The sequence below is a fragment of the Astyanax mexicanus genome, chromosome 23, assembly GCF_023375975.1.
Source record: "Astyanax mexicanus isolate ESR-SI-001 chromosome 23, AstMex3_surface, whole genome shotgun sequence".
NCBI classification, from domain to species: Eukaryota; Metazoa; Chordata; class Actinopteri; order Characiformes; family Acestrorhamphidae; genus Astyanax; species Astyanax mexicanus.
Genome location: NC_064430.1, coordinates 16,486,157 through 16,505,874, shown reverse-complemented (window position 1 = coordinate 16,505,874; position 19,718 = coordinate 16,486,157). Strand labels below are relative to the sequence as shown.

At 37.7% G+C, this 19,718-nt stretch overlaps 1 protein-coding gene across 1 annotated transcript in view; it reads right to left on the bottom strand.

Moving 5' to 3' along the window:
• Positions 1-786: 786 nt before the first annotated feature.
• gucy1b2 (guanylate cyclase 1, soluble, beta 2) overlaps positions 787-19,718 on the bottom strand; it is a 32,728-nt gene continuing 13,796 nt past the window's right edge. Inside the window, exons 3-16 of the mRNA XM_049470878.1 lie at positions 15,639-15,712; positions 15,448-15,542; positions 12,975-13,135; positions 11,493-11,592; positions 11,152-11,349; positions 8,226-8,240; positions 7,615-7,718; positions 7,294-7,510; positions 5,298-5,618; positions 4,082-4,230; positions 3,552-3,698; positions 2,799-2,953; positions 1,717-1,904; positions 787-1,120 (exon numbers count right to left, since the gene is read on the bottom strand). Of these exons, the coding sequence (XP_049326835.1) occupies positions 873-1,120; positions 1,717-1,904; positions 2,799-2,953; positions 3,552-3,698; positions 4,082-4,230; positions 5,298-5,618; positions 7,294-7,510; positions 7,615-7,718; positions 8,226-8,240; positions 11,152-11,349; positions 11,493-11,592; positions 12,975-13,135; positions 15,448-15,542; positions 15,639-15,712 (2,172 nt within the window). The 3' untranslated portion in view covers positions 787-872. The remainder of the gene's footprint in view (positions 1,121-1,716; positions 1,905-2,798; positions 2,954-3,551; positions 3,699-4,081; positions 4,231-5,297; positions 5,619-7,293; positions 7,511-7,614; positions 7,719-8,225; positions 8,241-11,151; positions 11,350-11,492; positions 11,593-12,974; positions 13,136-15,447; positions 15,543-15,638; positions 15,713-19,718) is intronic.

Genomic DNA, 19,718 nt, shown 5'->3' with positions numbered 1-19,718 from the left:
CGTTTTAAATGTCAGGGCTCTCCAGGTTCTACCAATGAGGTGTGGAGCCTGAATAACGAAAAGAGCCTGAAAAAAGTGGTTTATCTGCAGGTGCAAGGCATGCCCTGTTTCACTCATTCTAAAAGCTTGTTTGGGCAAAGTGTACAAAACACTGGATCTCAGAAAGCTGCGGCAGAGTGGAGGAGGGCTATTCAACAAAGATAAGTACTTTTTTTTTTACGTTTTAATACAGCCAAAATTCTTCTTTGAGATGTTGTGATTGAGGCTCTTTAAGTAGGCCTAAGTTAAATACTTAAATGATCATGCAACTATATTAATTAATTTTTATACATAAAAGTTAATAAACTATGTTGCTAAAGTGGGAAACTAATACACTGCCACTATAATCAGAGGATTGCCAGTTTGTATCCTGGACCACGCTTCTTGTCATCAGCAGCCGGAGTCCGAGAGAGAGCACAATTGGCCATGTTTTCTCCTGAATGTGTATCTTTCTAATACTCTAAATGTGATGTCGGTCAGCACAGGCATCTGTAAGCTGATGTATTTGAGCTGGGTCACTGCGCTTTTTTGCTCTGAACGCGCTAGCTAACCAATGATGCTACATCAGAGGCAGTTCTAAAAGAGTCAGTGGCTGACTTGTATCAGATTGGAAGGAATATGGGGTAAAATTAAAAATAAATTTGTATATATTTGAATATTGATATATTGACCTATTCCATGCCTCTTTATCTCCCAGAAGTATTATGTCTAAGCCATCTACTGAATAAATATAAATAAATAAAAATAAATAAGAAAAAGTAGGTATTGGAGTGTCCTGCTGTGGGCCAGCTTGAGGATGTCTCCAGCAGATGCTTTGAATAAGCATAGTTTATCTAAAGCACTGTACAGAGGCGGGAGTTGATGCTGATGTTTTCTGGAGGAAGACCATCGTCTACGGGTGCAAAGTAATCCGGTACATGATAATGGACTGCCGAGACACTAGAAGTAATATCAGCAGAGGGATCGGGTGAGGGGTCGTCAGCTGAGAGGTGGGCAGAGGAGCTCCTGCTTTCCTCTTTGATGGAAGATGTCCTCTCTTCCTCCACTTCCGAAACGTTGTTCTGCTCTTCTGCTGTCTTATCTGAAATAGGTAGGAGTTCATTTTACTATGCATTGTTTTTTTAAAGATATTAATGAGAGAATCATTCAAAAAATGAGTGTTATAAGTCACTCCTTATGGCTAAATTCACACAGCAAGTAAATATGATCTGATGTTTTCATCATACGTGGCAGATGTGTCATTTGTGTAGCAGTGTAAATGGTAAAAACAGACTGAATCTGAGTCATGTTTCATTTTTGATTTGGGCCACTTTAACTGCCGATAAATCAGGATAATGTCTAATGGTTATTTTCTTTGTTTGTGGACAGTGGACTCAATAGCGCTGATTTTATTACTGTGGTTGCCTCAATTTACATTCAGTGCTCACATATTTTGATAAGTACATTGTTCTCATCATGTCATACATATTACTCATTGGGTTGTAAAAGCACCCGACTGGAATACAGCCATATTGGTATTTGTGTACTTCAAACAAAGTCATGTTTCCTTCAGATAGAGGTGTGTTTCATATGAGCCTATATTTTTGTTTTGCCAGAAGGTAAATGGATGCTTCCTCCCCCTGATTTGCCACAGCCATTAAGTGAAGGTTATGAAGATTATATGAAGAGTGTCCCTACTGTCTGGTCCATGCTCCTCCTCCTGCTGATTATCTCTGTACACACACGTCTCCTCCTTCCCCCTGCCCATGATCTGATCTTCTGACAGCTGCAGGTTCTGAATCAGGAAGTAGGTGTCCATCAAGCCTTTGCCCTTCACCTGGATCTCACCTCGTTCACGAATTTCAAACATTTTATCCTTCAGAGCACTAAACAGATGAAAGAACAGAGAACCGCCATGTTAGAGATCACATTCTGCATCATATTGGGTCAAGATGTACTCACCAGCAATTATTAACTCAAGATAAATCAGATGGAGCTTTTAAGAAAATCCCATGGACTAAGTACACTGGAGCCTGCAAACACTTTAATAGAAGATAATATGAAACTACAGGTGCATCTAAAAAAATAGAATATTATTGAAAAGTTAGTTTATTTCAGTAATTCAGTTAAAATGTGAACCTCATATAGTATATATATGTATTACATACAGAGTGATCTATTTTAAGTGTTTTTTTCTGTTATAGTTTATGATTAATGCTTACAGACAATGACAATCCAAAAATCAGCTAATTAGAATATTATATAAGACCATTTGGTACTTTTGGCAGTGTGGGCAGTGTGCCAAGTCCTGCAGGAAAATGAAATCCACATCTCCATAAAATGAAATGTCCGGGAAAACACTGCACTGACTTTGGACTTGAAGTAACACAGTGGACCAACACCAGCAGATGACATGTCTCTCCCAACCATCACTGATTGTGGAAACTTCACACTAGACCTCAAGGAGCTTGGACTGTATGTCTCTCCACTCTTCCTCCAGACTCTGATCTCTGGTTTCCAAATGAAATGTAAAATTTAGTGATGATCAGTGATGGTTTGGAGAAACATGTCATCTGTTGGTGTTGATCCACTGTGTTACATCAAGTCCAAAGTCAGTGCAGAGTTTTCATTGGCTGTAAGCCATAAATAGATCACTCTGTGTGTAATACATCAATATATTATACGAGTTTCACATTTTGAACTGAATTATTGAAACAAAGTAACTTTTCAATGATATTCTAATTTTTCTTGAAAAAAAAAAAAAAAAAGTAGAATGATACCTGTAGGTAAAAGGGCTCAGGTGTATATGGTCTGGGACACCATGGCTCTCCATTCGAGAGGCCGTGTTGACTGTGTCTCCAAAAAGGCAGTACCGGGGCATCTTCTCACCCACTACGCCAGCCAGCACAGGACCAGTGTGTAGACCCACTCTGATCTGAAGCACACACACAATGGGGTGAGCAATAAAGTAAAGACATTTTCATTATATACACAGTACAGTCAGAGTCCTGTTGTCCTCTTTGTTTCTCTACACACTTTATTGTCCTCATTTTTCCCTGTTCCTTATTAGTCAGGAATCAATAGGACAACCACAGATCAGGTGTTAGTAGTGTGTGTTGTATTGATATGAATTGCTGGATCAGTTACAGCAGTGCTGCTGGAGTTTTTGAACACCTCAGTGTCACTGCTGGACTGAGAATTGTCCACCAACTGAACCAACAGGACAAGAGGATGGTTTTCATTTTTAAGTGGTCTTATTTTTCCAGAGCTGTAAGTTGCAGGGATGGCCATGCCAAATCATAAACTACTGCTTTTTGTTTTTAAATATAATCTCAGATATTTTTAACTCTATTTTATTATTTTTTTTTTTTTGAAACTGTGATTGATACAATATCATCATACTGACCACATCTACACATAAACTCACTTACAATTAAATTTGGGGTCATTAGTTCTTATAGAGTAGGCTTTGACATCGGAAATTGTACTTGACTCACCGCCATAATTGAGCGATAAGAGATAATATCTGGTACCTGTATTGGTTTTCCTGTGATGGGGTTTGTCACCTCCCTAGCAGCAATTGTCATGCCCAAGGCAAAGTTTGCCACACGCTCAGCGTGGGTGTCCTTCGGTATGGGCACACCGCCAACGACCATATAGGCATCGCCAATGGTTTCGACCTGTAATGAAAGCACAGGAATGTGATTTCAGGGACAGGGCTGCATTGATCTTTTCAGCCAGTTGTTTGTGATATTATTTGCAGTTAATTATACATTTATCCTCTTTAAATCATATACCTTTCATGTAGCCAGTGAATGGACTGCATACCTTGTGATTGAATTGCTTGTAACTGCACCAGCAAACCATAAAAAAATACATACATATATATATATATATATATATATATAATTTTTTTTTTTGTTAAATCTTTATCATCAAGCAATTTCATGCTCTTTGTTTGACCTTGGAAAACCTTTTAGATGTTCTGGAACGGCCTTACAATTACTTAGACACGTTTCATGAGCCTTGAAGTAGAAACATAATGATGTTGTATTTTTCTAACCTTGTAGACATCGTGGACATTGGTGAGGCGGTCGAACCTTGAGTACATGGAGTTCAGCATGTGGACTATTTGGATGGGTTCACAGGCTGCGCAGATATTTGTGAAGGTGACCACGTCACTGAAGAGAATGGTGCACACCTTGAACTCTCCTGGAGGGGGAAGTAACATTAAAAAAAATATATTATGACAAAATAATTAATCAGCCTGATGCAAAACAATTTTAGAATTAAACTGTAATTAGTTGTGATAGATTTTAATCAATGCTTGTTAGGCTTTGGGTTAAGGTTTGTTTTTGAGATAAGCTTTAGTTCAGGTTGTTTTTAAGGCACACTTAGACCCAATCCTATTTCACGCTTTGGCTCTACCCCTTAGCTCTGCCCCTCTGTTTTGCGTTTGCACACCTAGGGGTAGGGTGGAATTTTTAAAACAGAGGGCTAGAAGAATCACTCCTAAGATGGCAGAGGCAAGAAGGAAGAAGAAACAAAGAAAAACACCCGTTTGAGCATTTTTTTGTTCAAAATGATGATAACCACTATATTAACATAGTTTAATGTGTAGTATAATTATTTTATGTATATTTTCTTCATAATATGCATACAATTTGATAGTAGTTTACCTTAAGTGGTGTAACTGACAGCAGAGGCTGGAGAATTTAAGGTGGAACGGAAAAATGAAATTAAAATGAAAGCTAATAAAAGCTAATTTTATCTCCCCCCGCTTCCCCTTGTAACTCTGGGAACATGTATGTGGCGGAGTAATACATGGAGAGCTTCATTTACAGTTCATTACCGGCTGATAATGGCACTCACGGAACGCCTCTCCGCCAATCACATTGCAGGGTCGGAACTAACTGTAACATAATTATAGATATCTCACTGATTAGATGATTTAGGTTCCTCCTGACCTCAATGTGGCTTCAGTTTTTATTTTGAACAAATATGTAACTGACCTATTTCATGCTGTTGTGACCATGATCAGAATCATGGCCTTTTTCCAATTCATTATTCAATTAAACTAGATTACAAGAGGCACTAAAGTACATCTCTGCTGAGACTGGTCGGTTGGGGCGGTTTCACATCTGCACTTTTCAGTGTCTTTGGTATTAGTGGTAAATTTCATGTGAGAACATAAACCAACCTCAAATCAACCCAGTGTTCAGATGTATTTTGCGATAAAGTCTGAGATAAAGAACTGCATCTTGACTACATTACAGTACCAGCATCAACCTTCTTCCCCTCCTTTAACTGGTTGGCCACGTGGCGTGGCAGCATGGCATACAGCAGCGTCTCTGTCTTCTTCTTCTCCACCTCCAGGTTGCGTGAGAGGATGCGCAGCTCCTCCTTCTTGCGCTCCAGCTGGTTGGACAGTTCAATCTCAGCCAGTCGCTGCTGGTTGAGCAGGATGAGGTCGCGCGTGGTGTCGTGCTGAGCAATATCAGCCAGGTGCAGCCCTCGCTCTTCAAGCTCCTGCAGACTACGCAGCTTTGGAGAACACAGATACACCATGCAGTGCAGAGACTCCATCCATACCATCTGACCTGAAATATAAACAGACGAAAAGTAGGGATATATGAGGGGTATAGGAATACCTTCTCATACCTTCCCATTCAATTGTAAATGAATACTGAACTCATCCACACTATGAAGGAACACATAAGGAATCATGTAGTGACTTAAAAGTGTTAAACAAACCAAAATACTTGGTGAAGCATTTAGGTGCTCTTATTTGGGGTACAGGTAACTTGCTGTTTTTGAGGCTGGTAACTCTGATGAACTTATCCTGTGCAACAGAGATAACTTTTGGCCTTCCTTTTGTGAAGCGGTCCTGATGCGTGCCAGTTTCATCATAATGTTTAAAGGTCTGAACTTGAGGATACTTTTTTATTAATAACTTTCTCATTGTTCTTTATTTGTATTATTTAATACGTTGTATATTAATATTAAAAAATTAAAAGCTATGTAGAAACACATATGCAATAAGTAGTAGGGGTGCACCATATCATAATATTATAAGTAGAAATATAGTCAACATAAATATCGTTATTGGAAAAATACACTGAAATTTTGTGATATTATTTTAGGGCCATTTGGGCTATCCTCTTTACTGTTTGTAGCAAAAGTAAAATTCACACTGTTCACATTTCCCATTAAATATCTACTATAGACAGGTTCTATCTGTTCAGTATCATTTATTTTACTTCGATCCTGGATATACAGTGTGCATTATCAGTATCATGACATGTAGGATCATTGACCACTGTCACAACTTGGTAAAAAGTTTAATTAGCGTTGTGTCATATCATATAATATGCAATAATATCATAAAATAAGATTTAATATTACTTTTATTGCAGTAGTGTGTTCTTGAAATTATTCACTTTTAAATTCAGTGTTTTGTCACATTGCAAAGAACATTGTTACCCTGAAATATTGTGATAATATTTTACGGCCATATCAACAACCCCTAATAGGTAGTACACAAGAAAAATCATAGAGTGAAGAAAGGGCAGTTATCCAGTGCTCAGTACCCCTAGGAACTCTTTTAAGACAGTTGGAGAACCAACACAGGTTCTACCTTATGAAGCTGTCTGAGAGAATAATACAGTGGGAAAAGTTGGCATGAAATAAAAATCTAAAGTATAAAACAAGGCAACATTTGGCTTGTTAACATTTTTTGCTGAATTTATAATGGCATATGTGTTCCTTCATAGTTATGATGTCTTAAATAATAATCACCAATGTAGAAAATAATAAGAAATATAGAAAATTAAATCCATTAAATTATCAGAGGTGTAAACAAATTTTTGACTGGTACTGTATATTTATCAATAGGCTGGCAGATTGTCTGACTTGCATGGAGTGCCGATAGAAGATAGAGGAGCATCCGAGCCTTCACTACCAGACTCTGCAACAGCTTCATCCACTAGGCAGTTAGACTCCTCAACAAACAGAGCCTCCACTACCAGACTCTGCAACAGCTTCATCCACTAGGCTCTACAACTCTACAATGCACTGAGATGTATGGAATGTTGTGTTGCAATCCAGCATTTCCTTCTATATGTTATATACTTAGCAATATCATACGAATTACTACAGCAGTGCAGACGTCCATGCCCTAATTAAATTAAATATTAAGCAATATTAAGATTTTCATGACTTCGAATAATCACCCTTTTAATACTGAAAATGTTTTACTTATACAGGAAAAGTAACCTCTCAGTTTGAGCATGGTTTGATTCTGGAGGCTCTCAGGAAGCATCTCCCTCCTTGTTTTCAGCACAAACTGGCTGTTGATGAACTTCTTGATGCTGTGGATGTTAAGGGTGACCTCAGGATGGACCACGCTGAAGTACTCATCCAGGCGGCAGCCTGTCTTCTGCAGCCCCGGCACAAACTTCTGGATGTTCACTCCTGTGTGTTTTACTACAAGCTGCAGAGATGGAAACAAACCAGTACCAAATCTCACATTCCAGTGTAAATTAATCGCACTGCTTGCTTTAACAGATCTTACAGAAGAAAAAAAAGAAGTCTTACGTTTTGGTCAAAGACAATGTGAAAGGGGAAAGCATTGCAGAAGGCTTGCTCCTCAATCCATAGTCTCTTGGGATACCTGGGGCAGAAGGAATGTTGAATGTGGTCTGAAATGAAAAGGTAAAAGTTAATTGCTGTATATTTTTAATACATAGTTAGTTTGTGGTATGTACTTGTGGATGCAGTGGATCAAAATTAAAAAAAAAAATGCTTTACGAATATATTACGAATATTATATTTTTCACCTTTATGACATACTGTTAAATTAAAAACAAAAAACCTGCCAGACCAGTTTGTATAATAAACATATAATACACGTTGCAGGGATAGTTGTATCAGGCCACATTAACAAGAATATTTTATCCGCACCCAGCATAAGAATACTACTGCATCCAGTTTGATAGAAAAACAAATATGAAGACTGTTGCTTTAAATCATTCACTTAGAGCTGCCCTGCACAAGTTTGTTAAAATACTCACATTGACCTTAATGCCTTATGTCATTTTGTTATTAACTGAAAGACAAGATCATTGTATTGTTGTATATGTGACATGTCTGTGACCAAGTTTTAGCTCTATTTATTTTTTGCAAATAATCCTCTTTCTGTACGATACTGAAAGGTATTTTTCCTTATACATTTGAGGCTGCCACCACCATGCTTTACAGTTGCAATAGAATAGTAGAACTATTCATTGTATTATTTTGAATCATTTAGCATTCGGGCTCCAGGTGTTCCAAGTGACTAAAGTTCCGTCGCAATGTTAACCGAGGATAACTGGTTTGAATCCTGGGTGACCTTGCTGCTTGCCATCAGCAGCCAGACCATAAGAGAGCACAATTGGTCATTTTGGATGGCTAGATGGGGTCTGACTTCACATATATCAGAGGAGGCATGTGCTAGTCTTGACTCTAGTATTAATGTTGGAGCAGTACTTGTGAGAGTCTTAATGAGTGTGTCAGCTAATTGGCTAATATTATTTCACTTTTGCATTACTTTTATGTGATTCTGTACTGATATTTTGCAGTTGGCATTGAAAGAATAAATTATGTATGTACTGTTCAATTTTGTGGTGTGATAGACATAAAAAGACACAGCAAATCAACAGATCAGCTGACAGTAGGGCTGTGACGATAATTTTATTACCGCAATACCGCGGTTATGGGACGTCACCGCGGTGATGAGCTCATTACCGTCATTACCGCATTTTTTTATGGCTGTCAAATCTGATTGACTGCGTTTTGAGCGGTAGTAAAATGCTCCATATAAGCACAACTGTGGTGAATTCAGTATTAATATGTCAAGTGTAAGTCCTACACTATAGGGCTGTGCAATATATCAAATATATTTTGATCGCGATAGATATTGGTGTCAAACGATCTCAAAATTCATAATATCGAATATAAATTTTTTTGTCATTTATCTGTGCTGCCGCTGCACTGGCGCGGCAGCGAATGGGTTAAGCAAAACGCGGTGCGTGGTACTCATTGAGGTCCTGCTCACTTCGTCTCCATTGAGGCTGCTGAAGAGAGTGAAGATTAGCAGCACTAATATTGGCTCGGAAATGGAAGCTACAGGGCAGGCTCAGTAAGTTGAGAAAAAAGGAAGAAAAAGACTCAGAACAGAAGAGAATCATCTGCAAGATTTGCCGGAAAGTGGTGTCTGCACCTCTCGCCAACACATCAAACTAATTCACCCACCTCAAGGTAAACCATAGAGCCATGTAAGGTGTTCCGTGGTCACATTTTGAGAAAGTAAAATATATTAATTCATTGTCTGGCTGCTGGCTGTTCTGCGTGAGCACCGCGGAGAACGCGCGGCATTGCGCCTCAGTCTTGGTAAAAATAGTAAGGTTGGTTGAAGTGTAGTTCAAACAGCAAAGCAATGATATAAAACTATAACCACCATCTTTACTGAAATGTTGTTATCTGACCAAGTCTGAGGTAAAATGCGCTGCGCCTTGTCTCTTTCACAGCACGCGGAACTGAGTTCAGAACCGCTACAAATATAACCATATGAAACTCAGTTCAGATAAATAAACTTCAGATGAGTAAGGACACGTAAAGTGAAACAAAAATTGTCAAACATAAAGGACAGGTTTCTATTATTTTAAAATGGAACTAATGTCTTTTTTTTGGTCGGTTGTCTCTTGCGAGCCGATTTCTTAACGTCACGACATTTTAATCAACATATTATATGACGCGGGTCCCGTCAGGATATCTTGCGGCACAGACAGAACTGAATTGTTATTGGCGGGAACAGGAGTTTAATCAATCCAGAGGATGTGGGAGCACATTAATAAATAGTTAAGAAAATTGTAATAATCACGCAGTGATTCTCATGCACGCAACAAAAAAAACCCTAAGCACAAAAAAGGAGCGGAGAATGGACCGACACGCGCACACACACACCGATTTTTTTTTTGTAATGTGGTAAGAAACGTGACCGCGCGCGGTTTTAATAAATATTTTTTTTTAATTTTAAGCACTAAATGTAATTTATTAAATTTATTTAGGACCGCGGGGCAGGTGCGGCAAAACTGTGTATGTGGCGGGCTGATGCGGGATTAAAAGAAGGATTTTTTTTTGCGGAACGGTAACGGGACAAAAAAGAAATGATGTCTGAATTAATTTCCTCCAATCGAATATAATTTAACATGGTTTAAGAATATAAAATAATTTATAAACAAACGAAATATTTAATATTGAGCTAATAGCCCAAGTGCAAAAATACAAAATCTGTAATACTCTGCACTGCACAATTCAAACGAAATAGCCGTAACGCAGCTGCGCTCCTGCCCTGCGATGCAGCCGAAGCCTGGGCAGCAGCAGAAATTCTGGGGTGAAAACTACATAACTACACAACATAAGGATACATAATGCACTCCAAATATTCAGGAGGGAAGTGAAATAAATGATACTGTACAGATATAATCTCTAGTAGATATTTAATGAGAAATAAGAAGAGTGTGAATAAAAAAAAAACAGACGCCTATCACAGACTTCTTGAGCCTTGAGCCCGAACGGCCCGAGGAAAGGGGTGAGAAATATATTTTTTTCGGGGCCGGGGGTCAGTGGAAAATTTTGCTGTGGATTAATTCGTCTTTTTTTTTTAAACGAATATTAGAATATTCGCTACCAATTACTGCCGAATATCGTGAGCTCAAAACCGCTATTCGGGCCAGCCCTAAAATAGATCTATGGATGGAGAAGGGGGAGGCGGACAAGCTCCTCCTTCAAAAAGTCTGCACGGAAAAAGACAGGTTAGCTGTACAATGACGAATTATACAGGCAGCATATGTTCACTTGTTATGCTGTATTTATGGTTTATGTAGAAGTTGTATGTAGGCTGTATGGTTTGAAGAATAAAGATTTGTTACCAATAAATTTGCGGTGTTTTTTTTTTTTTTTTTTGGGGGGGGGGGGGGGGGGGGGGGGGTTGGGGTCTCGCGGTTAACCGCAATATCGCGGTGATGCGTTAGTTTTTTACCGCGGTTATAAAAAATCAATACCGCCCCAGCCCTAGCTGACAGGTGGACCAACCTGACATGACCTTTCTCTCCACAGTCCCGTCCCCTCCATTTAAGTGGGCTTCTTCCCCCTTGGCCCCTTCACTCGTCTGTGTCATGAGGAAGATCACATGTTCTCTCTTTCCTGTGCGTTCCTGCTCCTTCGGCTGCTCCAGGATGGTCATGGTCACTTTGCTGCCAAAGAAATCCTTTGCCACTGCTTCAATAATGCCTGCCATGTAGTCATGGAAACAAGGGAAAGAATAAAGGTCTTTTTCAGCTTTTGGAATTTGTCTCTCAAGTTGATCTCAAGGTCACAGAGCAGCAGTCTCTGTAGATCAATAGCTATTTATTTAGAATATATGTATTCTGTACCAGGGACTATGTAGTGGAGTCCTTTTCTGTCAGAGTAATAGTGGAGCAATGTCCTGCCATCATTTGTTCGCTCCACACGGAAAGACGGCGCATTCATTTCCTGAGACCAAAAGTAACAAAAGGAGACTTTAAACTTGCACAGCTATATAGAGGGAGCACTGAACTGAATACCAACACAAGTAGTGTTTTCAAATGTATTGAAATTTACACAATCTGACTGTATTTTTTTAAATCAGTGTAAAAACATCACAGATATCCTGTGGTAAGTTGGAGATAATGTGCTATAAAGTTTTAAATAGAGATGTCAGTCCTGATGCTGTCAGTCTGCCTGCTCCGGACTCTGAACTTGTCACTCAAGACTCTACTTCCCAGCATGCACTTTTACTGGAACTCTCTAACACTACTGATAACATGACTCTACTATGTTCCCGCTCTCCGAGCTACTAATTATTCCCACCTGTTATATTGTGTGTGTGTATATATGTATATATATATATATATATATTTATATACCACCCACTTCCTTCTGTTTGTTGCCGAGTATTGAATCTAGTTTACTAACTCTTCTACAATGTGTTCTCTTGTTTTTGTTTTTCTTTACTGATCTGTGTTTGTTTCCTCGACTATCCCTTTTTGCCTTGCTCATTGTATTGATTGTCCATTATCGACTTGTTTTTTTTTATATTTTGACCTCGCCTTTGTCTACCCTCTGATACTGTGTTTATGCCGTTATGACCCTGGATTGTCCGACCACTCTCTGGTATGTTGTTTGTTTTTGCAGCCTTTTAGTTTCTGACCCTGCCTGCTTTTTACTACCCTGTTTTGCTAAGCCCCTTTAATAAACATTATATCGATTGTCTATTGTCTGTCTTGTGTGACAATACCACTATTATCATTTTGATACTACTTTCAGTTCAATTAACTTAATTCATAAAAGCCCAGATCGGTTATATGGATTGTAAAACATTTCATTGATGCATTTGAATAGCTTAAATTGTTGGAACAGACCTGTTTTATCTCAAGCCCTAAACCAGTGTCCTGTGATGCACTCAGGATGTTCAATAGATGTCACTTAGGGACTTTAGGAGTTAAAGCGAAGGAAAAAGTGCTTTAATGAATGTTCCACAGCTTTTAAAAGATCTCTGTCAGGTATGTCACCGTGGGCTTTTTTTGGGGGGTTTGTGATATATAGAAATAGCAATATGTAATCATACAGTATATACATTTTTTATATATGTGGACAGGGCATGTGGATTTACTGTTTAAAATCCTGGGCTGTGTTTTTTCTTCATTTTCCCTGTTGTGTTGATGTCTTTTCTTATGAGGTACTATTAACCAATACAGGGTTAACATGCTCAGGCAAGCGTTTTGATAGAAAACCACTAAAATGTGTAGGACAGGATTGAGAACCAGTGACAAACCAGGACAAATTCAAATTTGAAAGTTTGAACATTTTCAGAAAGCAGTATTAAAATATCACACCTCATAAGACAGTGCCAGGTAACTATGGAGGGCGTCAAGGTTTTCAATGAATTCCACCAGATTTCCACCAAGAGTCCGTAACATTGTGTCGTAGCCAGACATTTTACAGAAACTGAAGAAGTATTCCCCAAACAGCTTCAGTACCACCTCAGAGGAGACATCTAAAAGACAAAACACAAGAGAGCACAATGTGATAACTTTTTCCATTTTTCACTTTATCATTTCAATTTTATTTAATTAACCAATTACTTTTTTCATAAAAAGGATCAAGAGATTGAAAATGACGTTGAATTTATTACTACATAGTTTACATACAGTCCCTTACTGCTTTTAGCATCTGCTGTATTGGTTCTGGCTGTTTTAATTACACTTAAATCTAACAAAATGTAATATTTGCACTTTTTCTGTTCCCCTACGGTTCACAAAATAAAAATTTTAGGACGTTGTTTGAGGGCAAGAACAAAGGGCAGAAAATAAATATAGCCATAAAGAGTCAGGGCTTGTTCAAAATGTTTAAAAGGCATATGACATGAGCTATTCTAATGATAAACGTACATCAGCAGTGCAACTTTAGTCACATATTTATCTCAGTTTTAATTTACTCATGCCAAGTTATTCTAGTCACACGTTTAGATAGATAGCTAACTAGAAATGTACACAGAGAACGACAAGTTAAATAAAGTTCAAAAAACTAAAATACTAAAAACTAAGTTAGCTTAGCTAATATGTACAGCTTGTATCTTTTCAGTGGAAAACATACAGATTTTTAAGAGGTATTTAACCATCACCAATCAAAATAATCCTGTATTGTTCATTTTATAAATACATTTCTTGGCCAAAGAAAAGTGTCCACCTGGACTTAACTAAGCAAATGATCTGTGGATGCTGCATTTGGTCAGGTCTAGGTTCAGCAACAGTATGTGCTAAAAGAATGAGGTCAGCTGACTACCTGAATATACTGAATATAGACCAGGTTATTTCAACTGGCACGGGCATATTGCAAGATGAGGATTCCAAAATGAGGATTCATGGGGCTGGAATTGTGAAAGAGTGGTTCAGGAAGCATGAGATCATCATTTTCACAAATGGATTGTTCACCACAGAGTCCAGACTTAACCTCAATGAGAATCTTTGGGATGTGCAGAAGAAGGCTTTGTGCAGTGGTCAGACTCTTCCATCATCAATGCTGCTGTAAGATCTTGGTGAAAAATTAATGCAACACTGGATTGAAATAAATCTTGTGACATTGCAGAAGCTTATTGAAACAATGCCACAGTGAATGCTTACTGCAATCAAAGATAAAGGCGCTCCAATCAAAGATAAAGGCGCTCCAACCAAATATTAGAGTGTGTGACCTTAAGCATCCATTTCATTTCATAAAAATCACTGACTGCTTTGTATAGAGTAGTGCTCTGATACACACGCTGCACTGCATTAAAGAAAATAGTCAATGAAGTATCACTTCAAATAAATGAGTCATTGTTCACTATGAATGTAAATTTTACTTTTTTTATTCTCAGTTACCAAATGCTAAGTGCATCCCTATTGTTGAGATGAGAATAAAATGAGCAGGAAAAATAATTTGGTGGTGCCTTACAGTGACCAGCATGCGTTAAATGGATAAATAATTGATTAAGTGTACAGGGGATGCTTCTGCTACGTTAAAATGAAATCCTGCAGCCACAGCCGCTCATTACGGATAAGAATGGTGGTCCTTTTGAGGAGATTTGAGGTCTTTTGTGTCTGATTTTGTGCCTAAGAGCACATCATATCATGCTGACTGCTTTCATTTGTGGGTTTCCACAGCTTCCAGCAACAAACCCAGTAAACAAACCCAATCATATCCTCTGTTTGCCTCACACTGCAACAGTGTCTGCCCAGTCCTTCAGACCCAGCAGTCATTTACCGGAGCCCAGGTGTGCGCCCTGTCCGGAGGTTCACACCTGTCCTTCGTCTGCAGACTCGCAGGGATCCGCGCTCAGAACAGTGTCCTCTGTGACACACGGCTCTCAATGGGCAGCCTTCAGCAGGGACATTGTTAACACCTACACAGCGCTCTCACTCTCTCTCTGATCAGCGCGCAACCGTTCCCCAAGGCCGTCACATACAGCGACGCTGCCCACAAACAGCCCAAAGCCCTTTCACTAACTCTCTTTCTCTACTTTCTGTCTCTTGTTTTTAGTCCCTGCCTTCGTTTATCGACTATGCGTTCGACCTCGGGCTCGCTGAAGAACGGTAAAGAACGCTTCATTCAAACTTTGAAACAGATGATGTTTGTGAGCCCATGACGGCAAAGATGATGAATGGGAGCTGGAGATAAAAAGAGCAAGCACTTTAACCAAGTTTGAAAAGCTCGAGAGCTAAGAGGTCTAACCGTGTTAAGGGAGAACGTCCACTACACATCCTGTACCTTAACCTCGCCCTTGAATATTTTAAAGACTGGAAGTTTGCTTGATCAACAAAAGAGACTCACCCAACATTTTACAAGCCTCTTGCACCAGACGAAGGGTGATGACATCATCATATATTTCATAGGTCATAAAGGTGTCCTGGACTTCTGCCAATAGCCTAAGAAAATAGGACAATATAGTCAGAAAGAGAAAAACAAGTAACTCTGAAGCTAAAGACATTTTGCCATCTTCCACCAAATATTTCACAGCTGACCTCAGTTTTTCCCATGTTTCTTCTCCAAACTTCTCCACCACTAGCGTCCTCAAACACGTGTTAATGAAGCCGTACTGTAAGAAAGAAAACCACAGGGACAGGTAACAGTTAAAAAGGTTCTTTTTTTAAGTTTTCCAGAGCGTGTAGACTCTGGTTGCAATTTTGAGAAGGTGGTGAACAATTTTGGCTTAATTTCAGTCGTTGGTTTAAACAGACAAAAATAACCCAGTACTGCTCAATTTGTTGAAAGGAAAATCAAGATTGCAGTTAATTATATTCAGTATTTTACATGCATTCCAATGAACCAAATCAACTATACTCTATTTGAAAATAAATGCTTATGATAATCACAAACTATGCTGTGTCCAATGCTTAACAAATATTTTCATATTGTTCACCTCTAGGTACACCTGTATTATTGGTGCAATATGTAGATTATAAAATACTGATTGCATCACATATATTATTGCTCATTTCAGTATTAGCCACACATGCATTATTGGAATTACCATTACCAGAGGACCACCCCAGCAGCAATGCTGAAAGTTTGAACACCCCTGTGTTACTAATGTAACTAAAATATTAATATATTAAGCCAACAATTGCCTTATTGTCAGAAGGGTTAAATGAGAACCAACACAAATTGCACAACACACAAAAAAAATCATATTAACATACTTTATCTCAAATATCTCAGATCTCATGTATGCAGATATGCACAAAACCAAGCTTCAATATCATATAATATCAGGATTTTGGACAGTAAATCCTTTTAAAAGTAAAACCAGTAAAAACTCTCATATACTACGCATGAAAGAAAAATGAATGAACAAATACAGCAATAACACACAAATTAAATTAACTTAAATCCTTCCAATAAATTCATGTCAGATCATGACATCACAGCAACAAAGTATATAATTAAAATTTATATACATACGCTATTATACAATATTATAAAATATCATATCATATATATATATATATATATATATATATATATATATATATATATATATATATATATCATATAATATAATTTAATCACTAAATAGAAACAGAAACACAGAGTTTGTACTTACCATCGCTGCAGCTGTCTCACCCCAAACGATACGACTAGCTTCACTTGTGTGACCAAAATGATGGACTCTGCAGGCGGCCTTTATGTTTAGGCCAGCACACACATGTCCACTCACATCTACCTTTAATTAGCAATTTAAACCCCTCCTTCCCAACCTTCATGCCTAACCACACAACCACACACACACTGGTATCGTTATAGGGACTGTTTGTTGTCCAGTCTGTTAACGGAAAATACTATTAATGCTATTGCCCCATTTGAGCACGTTAAATAAAAGGGAGTCTTTCAATACTATAGATTAAATTTGCTAAATGTATGTGTTAATATTTTACTGCTTTTTTGTATGTGTATGTAAAAAATTGTCTTTACTATATTAAGTACACAACACAAGATTAGCGCTGCAACTAATGTGAGAATTTTTTTTACAGAATAATCGATAAATCATAGATTATTTCTGCCATGCACTTCTTTTCTCCTAGCTTTATCTTTCACGCTAGAAATAAATTAGAAATAAATCCATTCCTCAAGTATTCAGATACCAAACTTCGCATTTCAAGCAAAAATAGTAAAGAAGAAGGGTGTCGTAAAACTGTAACATTAATTCTTAAAAAAATAAAAATCATTTTCTTTCAAAGCCAAATGAGTGCTGGATGTTAATCTACACAGATTTCTCTCCTAAAAACTGTTTATTTGAGTATAGCGCGATTTGGTTTATTTACAGTAAGCTTAGAGTTCCAATATTTTTAGCGCAGTTAGCAGTAGCACTAGCCGCGGTTAGTGGAGGTAAATGTGGCCTGTTTTCTGTTGCTGATCTGTTTTTGTACTTAGACTACCCCTTTTTGCTTTGCCCTCTGCCTTTTGGATTTAATGTGTATGACCCTTTTCCCCGCTCACTCTGGTATGTTGTTTTTTATCGCTGCATTTTGATACTGACCCTCTCTGTCTTTGACTACCCAGTTAGCCTATCCCCTGTTAATAAACTATTTGATTGGTATCTGCATTTGTCCGTCCTTGGTTTGGCCCACGTGACAAATATAATAGCTGAATCCTCCCATTTCAAGAATAGAGAAGTTAAGTACTTAAAGTGTTAAATTCTGTCTTATGTAGAGTTGGTCAGTTGGTCAAAAGGTCACAAATGACTGTAACCCTGAGAGCTGATTTATACTTCACACATTCTGTAGCAGCATATTTATAAAAAAAAACAATACCCTTTTATCAGACACAAAGGCTTGTCTCAACATGTCCACATTTTATGGCATTGATATAAAACACTGAAATTGGATCATTCATATCATAAAACAGGCTTGTCAGTCTGTGTATTCCCTCAAACTTTCTAAAAGATTCTGTTTTACTTTCCTTTCTGAAACAAAGGGGGTTTTACCAGTCAGAAGGAGAAAGTACTTACCAATCCAGTTTGGGAATTCAGCAGACATCTTTATTCATACCTGCTACAATGACTAGGCAGATTTATCAGCACTTGTTTCTAGCCAGTATACCTCTATTCTGCAATACCTTGCACATGTCTCAGTGCCATAAACAGATCAGTTTTATCCTGCAGTGGTGAAAAGCCCACCCTCCCCCTATAAAAAATATTTTTAAATGAACATTAACATATACATGTTCATTTAAACTACTTACATTAATAACACGAAATTAAGCATTTAGCATCACTATATATTGGTCTGGAATCAGTTTTCTCGGTTTACTACCTCTTACTAAACTGGTTAAGCTAAAAGATATTTATATACAGGGCTAGCAACTTTAGCTAAGCTAACTTAGCCTTAGCATTTGTTTGTTTACCAAAAAAAGTAGCTGCCTTTTTTATGTTGCTTAAGAACTTGAGTACATTAAAAAGTGGATGGCTGTCCATTTCCTTGCAGTTCTTAACTTTTACACCACTAGGTGGCGCTCATTTCTTTTGTTTCTCATTTATTTAATATTGGATGCATTTAATTAATGTATTTTTTAATATTTGTTGATTATCCAAATATGTTATGTTAACAGACTATGAAACTGATGGACTCTGTTATTCACTCTTTTACTTTTAGTTCTACGGTGTTCATGTTGGTGTTGTACAAATTCTGCATTAAAAATCTGTACGAAAGGAACCTAGGCCTTCGCGTTGTGACTAAGGGTGGCATATTTACTTTATCCCAGTTTGTTCTCTTTACCTTTTTAAATCACATTAATGAATATAAATGCCCTTCGTCAATTTCTAGACCTTTTTTCTTGACATTCTGAAGCAGCTGCGGGACTATAATAATAATAATACAATAATTTTGTAGCAGCATCAATAATGTGCAGAAGTGGGCTGTCGTTGCTTAATATATAGGCGAAAATCTGATTATTGTATTAACAATAGCTCAGGTATCATCTTTACCAATCTGTCACTTCAAATTATATTATATTATGTTATATTATATTATAATATATTATATATATATATATATATATATATATATATATTATATATATATTATATTTTATTATATTAAATTAAATTATATTAAGAAGCTGTTGCTGCTTAATATATAGGCGAAAATCTGATTATTGTATTAACAATAGCTCAGCTGTCATGTTTACCAATCCGTCACTTCAAATAATTTTGTTTACTTCCTAATGAAGGAATGCTGGAATTCGCCATTTAAACATAGCCATAGTACCACTTTAATTGTTTGTCAGTTTGTCAATAGATGACAATACTACAAATCAATAACCTGGAAAAGTCCCATGAAACTCCAAAGGGATTGGTATCTTATAAAAAATCTCTTTTTACGAGTGATCACATGATCTCATTCCACCAGGGCATTTTAGACAGCCTCTGTTGAACCTGTTGGGCAAAAACCCAGCACAACAGCTCTATAAAACTATGCAGGCAAGTCCAGAAAGGAGGGAATTCCATGTCAATCATCAGCGTGGCAGGTGTCGTATTACATTAAAAACCACCTACATGTGCCATAAAGCTGCTTATAAAAGCCAGTGATCCTGCTCAGTGTGCA